General features: G+C 35.4%; 2 protein-coding genes across 2 annotated transcripts in view; both read right to left on the reverse strand.

Moving 5' to 3' along the window:
• Positions 1-7,167, reverse strand: part of LOC106875508 (serine protease 48) — a 466,125-nt gene that overhangs the window by 70,871 nt on the left and 388,087 nt on the right. The gene's annotated exons all lie outside the window — the stretch shown is intronic.
• LOC106884077 (MAM and LDL-receptor class A domain-containing protein 1) overlaps positions 1-7,167 on the reverse strand; it is a 79,006-nt gene that overhangs the window by 7,962 nt on the left and 63,877 nt on the right. The window contains exons 14-16 of the mRNA XM_014935296.2: positions 4,837-4,989; positions 3,288-3,424; positions 1,532-1,727 (exon numbers count right to left, since the gene is read on the reverse strand). Coding sequence (XP_014790782.2) covers positions 1,532-1,727; positions 3,288-3,424; positions 4,837-4,989 — 486 coding nt within the window. The remainder of the gene's footprint in view (positions 1-1,531; positions 1,728-3,287; positions 3,425-4,836; positions 4,990-7,167) is intronic.

The following is a 7,167-nucleotide window of genomic DNA, read 5'->3' on the forward strand; positions in this document are numbered from 1 at the left end:
ACATATGTACCCACGCATATACAAATATACACATATGTGTGCATGTCCCCATACACACATATATACATATATATATATATACACATGTATAAATAGAAATAGACACATACACATACACATACATATACATCTACGCCTCACTTCATAACCTTATCCATCTATTTTCATACTCGGTCATAATGTCTTACGTTTAAGATGATTCCCATGCATTCCCTGAAGAGAAGGTTACAATTTTAATATCACATATCCCTAAACATATGTAGGAATAAAGTATGCAATTATAACATGCGTTTTCTCCATTCCTTAAATTTATATATATATATATATATATATATATATGTATGTATGTGTGTGTGTATACATACATACACGTAGAGAGAGTATATTTATATATATATATATATACATGGTGTCCCAAAAGTCACTGATGAGTTTCAATTTTTAATAACTTTCTTAGCTTTACAAATAAATGCATGAGATTTTGATGCAATATAAAGGACATAATGGAAATTAATATATGCAAGTCAAAATTTGCAACATCACTACATTACATATGGAAAATGACATCGCAGCTATTTTCGGCTTCGCACACATGTGCTCTTTCCAAAACTTACACCATAATACTCTCTAGAGTTTTAGACCCCCACTTCTCTGATTTATCTATTGATGTTCTCCTTCAGTTGCACCAGGGTCTCCGTTTTGTTGATGTAAAACCTCTTTAATCAAGTCTAGGGAACGTGAAGGCCAGCTGACATTGCCATAGGCGGAGATTATTCTCGTTCCAGACACTACCGTAGCAACTGCATTATTTCTCTTGCGGTATGAGCAGTTGCCCCATCTTGCTGGAACCATGTGTGAGGTCTACTTTAAATAACCTTCACTTTCTCCAGACTTAATAAATAGCCATAGAAAATTACATTTTGGGAGAGTATCTGACAGTAATTAATTTATCATCAGCAGCTAGAACTTAACTGTCAATTCCCAGTGGTTTTAATTCTTAGTGGACGTAGTATTTCTAACTGCATTAGAGCTTTTGATAGTGATAAGAAGATAGAAAAAAATCGTAGCTATATTACCATCTCATGAACTCTGTCATTATTCTCTTCTGCCACTAAGTTCATTCTGCTACAATAATAGCAGCATGTCATTCTTTCATTCTCCAGTTCTGATGAAATATTTGCGAAAAATTATAATGGAGTATCCTGTATGTTGAAAACCTATATTACGCATCGGAAGATGGTGATAAATTTTCAAACTGATATAATGCTTGCATTGCTCGATTAAATGGAGCCGCCTGAAATGGCTGCAATAAACTAATGCCTTAACATCCTTGTTACTTATTTGCTTTCTATACACACACATACACACACATATATAAATAAAACCATGTATCTATATTTATATGTATCTCTCTCTCTCTCTTTCTCTTTCTCTCTCTTAATATATATATTATATTATATTATATATATTATATTATCGTGTACTTTCAGAGAGAGAAAGAGAGCAAGAGAGTCAGCAAAAAAAATCTCACCTTGACATTCTTCTTCCAAGAAACCAACATTCGTGAGACCAATATATCGACCCGTTCCATATCCATGAGATGCAATAAATTCAATGTCTGTATATTCATTTGTTACCTGAACACATGCAGATTGCCATACTGATGATGGAGCAATACCACATTCTTCAAACACAAGTTCCTTTCCATTTGCAGTTTCAAGTTCAATCTGAAAAAAATATACATACATATTATACGTTAGTTTGCATACACACACATATCAGTATCGTTTGCATCTTTTTTTTTATTCATTTTAATGCTGAAATGGTTTGGATGAGCCATCATGGTTTGACTTCTTAGAAGGTACTACAATGTCCTTGCACGTTTTCAAATACTTTCTGCCATTGGATGCTCTTCATAACACCAAATACTTTACAGAGTGTACTGAATGCATTTTATCATGGCACTGGCACTGGAGAAGTCACCAAATTCTCAACATAACAACACTAAAGGGTTTTCTTGTTCCTATGCTGCCTCTACTTATTCATCATTCATCAACTACTTCACAGTGTGTTCAGTATGCATTTCATCATGGCATTAACAGTAATAAAGTTGCCTGGTATTTTGAAACATGAAAAAGACTCCATTGCACTTCATCACCCACATTTTTTTTTTTTTTGCCAGCAGAAGTAATAGTTCCCTGAACTTTCTCCAACTTGCTCAGTTACATTTTCAGGTCACCAACCTTCGCAGTTAATTAGGTCACCTAGATTAACAGAAGTTACCTGTTACTTCTAGAGAGCCTTCAAGGTATTTAAGAAAATCCAGCTTTTGTGTCTCTGTGCACTTATGAAGTCTACTTTCTCTGTCAGCGTACTTGATATCTCACTATATACTTTGTTTGTCCAAAGTTTACACTAGGTACGTCACAGAGAATTATCACCTACTTCATTTCTGTATACTGAGCATGGCCAATTCCCTGATATTTTATTTGGTCCACTCTTATTTTCTACTTGCTGTCACCTTAATCTTTGCTATGTTTACTTTGAAGGTTCTCTGTAGATTTGGCAATAAACCAAAAAGAATATTCCATTAATAATACACCCCAGTCCCCAAAATTGATTCAGAGAAAGGCTAGAAATACATTCCTATACTGATTTAATAAATTTATAAGTTCTATGGTGTTATATCATATCTCTTATATAGAGATTGCTCAATATATTCTAGTACACAGTTCATATCCTCATTGGAATACTCATTTATGTTTGTGACATGTGACAAAAGAATTTTAATTCTTATAAAGGATAAGTCAAGAAAATAAAGTTTATGTCTGTCAGTAACTGGAGCATTGTAAAATTGATAAGTGTTCTGATAGTTTGAAATACTGAATTTAAGTTCCTTTGTGGTGCTGTAGAAAACACTGGGAAAATAATTTGGTAATTAGATTCAGATCAAAGTCATTATTATTTATATTGAATTTAAACTGTAGTTTTAATTATGAGTCAGTAAAACTAAGATATGTTGCATGAAACTAAGATACATTCCAAAGATCCATTGTGTAGAGAAAAATACTCCAGTGTTTCATTAATGAGAGCCCTAAAATTCTTGAAACTCTCTATCATCAAGGCTGATTATTTCTATCATAGACATAAGATATTGCCAGTCATAGTACAAGTACTGTTGATTTTATAACTGATTGTTGTGCATTATCAATCATCCATTTGTTTTTACAAATCTATTTCTCTGTGAATATGGTGATGATTTGAAGAGAAAAACTATTTGACCATACCTGAAGTTTGCCAGATCCTTGTTGGAGATAATAATCAAAGTATAAACTATAGCCTGCGGGAGGTACAACATTTGGAAAAGAAAGATGTGTCTTGTCTCCAGGTTTGCCATTTATAGAATCAACATACATGTAATAGACTGAAAGAAAAGAAAGAAAATGGGAATTAAAGGACAAAACAATGACATATTCATTATTAGTTTCTTTTATTGCCACAAAAGTACTTGATAAGGAACACTATAAGAACATCCCAGGAAGACCTGGGATGAGGTGGTGAGGCACGACCTTCGAACATTGGGCCTCATCGAGGCAATGACTTCTGACCGAGACCTTCGGAAATATGCTGTGCGTGAGAAGACCCGGCAAGCCAAGTGAGACCCAAATCCAAGGCCTCTGCCAGGATGCGTACCTTCCTACATTGGACAATAAACTCCACTTGCGAAGACCTGTTGAGGCAAGTGAAATCGAACTAAATTCAACAGCTGGCACCCATGCCAACGTCGTCTCCTTCATTGGACGCAAAACTCGGCTTGTGAAGACCTGTTGAGGCAAGCGAAAGTGAAATCGTGATGGCACCTGTGCCCTGGCACTTGTGCTGGTGGCATGTGTAAAGACATTCGAGTGAGATCGTTGCCAGTGGCGCTGGACTGGCTCCTGTGCAGGTGGCACGTAAAAGACACCATTTGAGCATGGCCGTTGCCAGTACTGCCTGACTAGCGTTCGTGCCAGTGGCACGTAAAAGCACCCACTACACTCTCGGAGTGGTTGGCGTTAGGAAGGGCATCCAGCTGTAGAAACTCTGCCAAATCAGACTGGAGCCTGGTGTAGCCACCTGGTTCACCAGTCCTCAGTCAAATCGTCCAACCCATGCTAGCATAGAAAGTGGACGTTAAACTATGATGATGATGATGGTGATAAGAACAAATGGCAGCATATAACCTCCTCTACCTTTTCTTATTTTGATTGTGAATGTCAACGAATGATGGACTCTTCTGTGGAAGATAATGTGTGTGTTCAGTTTTTGCTGAATGACCTGCACAAATGATTTGTTTATAGCTTATGTATGAGCCGTACATAAGCTAACTTCCTCCATTCAATCGACATTGGCTGAACAGGTTCACTATGTACCACACATCAGGTGTCGAAGAGCAATGTGAGGTGAAGTGTTTTGCTCAAGAACACAATGCACCATCCAGTCTAGGAATTGAAACCATGATCTCATGATCATAAATGCAACACCCTAACCACTATGCCATGTGTCCTGAATGCATTCACTACTACTACTACTACTACTACTACTACTACTACTACTACTACTGCTGCTGCTGTTGCTGTAGTAGCAACTGTAAGTAGTAGTAGTAGTAGTGGTGGTGGTGGTGGTGGTAGTAGTAGTAGCAGTAGTAGTAGTTGTAGTAGTAGTAGTAGTTGCAGCAGCAGGAGGAGTACTATAAATATCTCAAATTTAGTAAAATGTCAAAATATAATGGATTTTTTAAAGAGGAAATTTTACTGAATGTATCTTAACTATTTGATAATGGTTTATCTGACTTACATTTGTCATATGAGTAGTGATGATGATGTGGAATCCCATTGTAATATGAAGAAGATCCTTGGCTCCAGTTATATCTGGTATTCTCTGGACACTCAACATGGAAATTACACAGATGTACTTCTTTGAATTTGCAAAAATGGTATGTAAGACCCACTGTTGAAAGACGTAATCAATAACATTAGTGAATTTAAAAAAGACAAGACAAAATGTAAAATCATATAGTTTATTTAAATCATCAAATAGTTTACTTGAAAATATAAGCTTTAAACAATGGAAGTATAAGAATGTGCAACAACAATAGTAAATTTAATCAATATTTTATGTCTGATAAGTTCAAATTTGGGAAATGAAAAATATTAAATTGATGGCATTACATTTTCCCTTGAAGACCTTAAACCACATTACATTTTCTGTTGATAAAAATAGCATAAATTTGCATATTAAAAAAGAATCAAGCATATAAAACAAAATATATGAAACTCAAAAATTAGTTGAAAAATTGTCTCAAGAATTTAGAGGTTAATATCAATGTCATTCCCTACTCATCTTCTTATTATACTCTATGTTTATGGAACTTTCCATGATAGTTTTGATATTGAGTACAATTGACATTTCATTTTAAAGATTTTATTTCACGTTTAGAATTTATTAAAGACAAAATATTGAATGGGTTTTTTTATTCTTCAACATCATGGTACTTATCCTTATTCTTTGTTTATAATTATGCATGCATATGATTAAAAAATAACTCACATATTATACTATATAAGCTTTCTATCTAATTTCTTCTGTAATTTTCAACCGTTTTAAGTATTTTTACAAGTTTGGTAGGTGATATAAAGGACTGCAATAATGTTTTGTTCACATGCCACCAGCACAATTGCCAGTAAGCTGGTACTTAATTTATCGACCCCGAAAGGATGAAAGCAAAGTCGACCTCGGTGGAATTTGAATTCACAACATAATGGCAGATGAAATACCACTAAGCATTTTGCCCGGCATGCTAACATTTCTGCCAGCTTGCTGCCTGGGTTTAAGTACTCTATCACAAACCCTCCCTACCTCTATGACTTTATCCACCCATTTCTCTGCAAGATGTATGCCAACATCCCCTATTCCATCATTATTACCTTCCCAGAAAAGTTTATATCTATCTACTTTGCTTGTGAGGACTCTGGCTGAAGCTCCTCTCCACCTTACCTCTTGTATTCACAATACATCAATATGTATCCATTCAAGCACATGTGGAAGGCTTTCTAACGGATCACTGTACTAATCCTAGGATGCAGTCTTATAAGACAATGTTATACAGAGTTTGCTGGAGGATTGTGCTAAAGGTATGAGAGTTTAAGGAATGTTCAACAATCTACACTAAAAGACAATGAGGGCGTAGCTTTATTAATTAGTCAGCTAAATGGAATTCTTATTTGTCAAAACTCATACTAGGTTCAGTCATTATTTTTTCCGAGTAAAGCATGTAAAATAGTTATAATGAAATTGCTTAACATGCAATTTTATTGTTACTTAATAACCTGCTTCATGGTTGTTTATGCAAGCTGCAATTTGTTTATGCCAAATTTGCATGTTATATTTGTGAACAGAAAGCAGAGTGCTGAAAAACAGTCAAGAAATTTAAAAGTTAGGGGCCATATGTTGTCAGTTATTCATAGCCAAAGCACTTAACTTTCAATTAACCAAGTCCATTTACTGAACAGTCTTGACTGCATCCGAAGAAAGCATAGGAATTTGAACCCCAGCTGTAACATATCCAGTGAGGGATCATGAGTAAGTCACCACAATTTCACTCAACTGGTCAATAAATTGGTCAGTCAGCATGAAGCTGTGGTGTGATTAGGTCCTTCAGATGATCTAAAATTCATTCCCTTTTCACCCTGTAAAGAGCTGTTTGGCACCCAACTTGGTCAAACAGTCATGGACATTTATCCAGAAAAACCTTTGGTACTGACAGAAGGCAGACCACCTCAAGCAAGAAACGATTTTGAACACTTATACACGATGTACCACAACTAGTCTTCTACAAACACAGTATGCTATTCTCCTTCACATTGGCAGTTATATTATCAGCATCTTTCTTTTGTAAACAGCCAAAGCAATAAATTATGTCCATCAATAAATATGTTAAAAGTTTAAAGTTTGTGAGTTGCTCCATTTCTTTACACACACAGCCAGCTAGACCACAAGATATGGTCTTCAACAATACAACACACATCAACAAGAAACCACCATAACAATGATGACTAAGCAACCATGTGACAGAAGTCTGCTTAACTGATTTTTATAAAGTCATTCATAGACAAGATCTCTGCCTTT

Source organism: Octopus bimaculoides, chromosome 3, assembly GCF_001194135.2.
Source record: "Octopus bimaculoides isolate UCB-OBI-ISO-001 chromosome 3, ASM119413v2, whole genome shotgun sequence".
NCBI classification, from domain to species: Eukaryota; Metazoa; Mollusca; class Cephalopoda; order Octopoda; family Octopodidae; genus Octopus; species Octopus bimaculoides.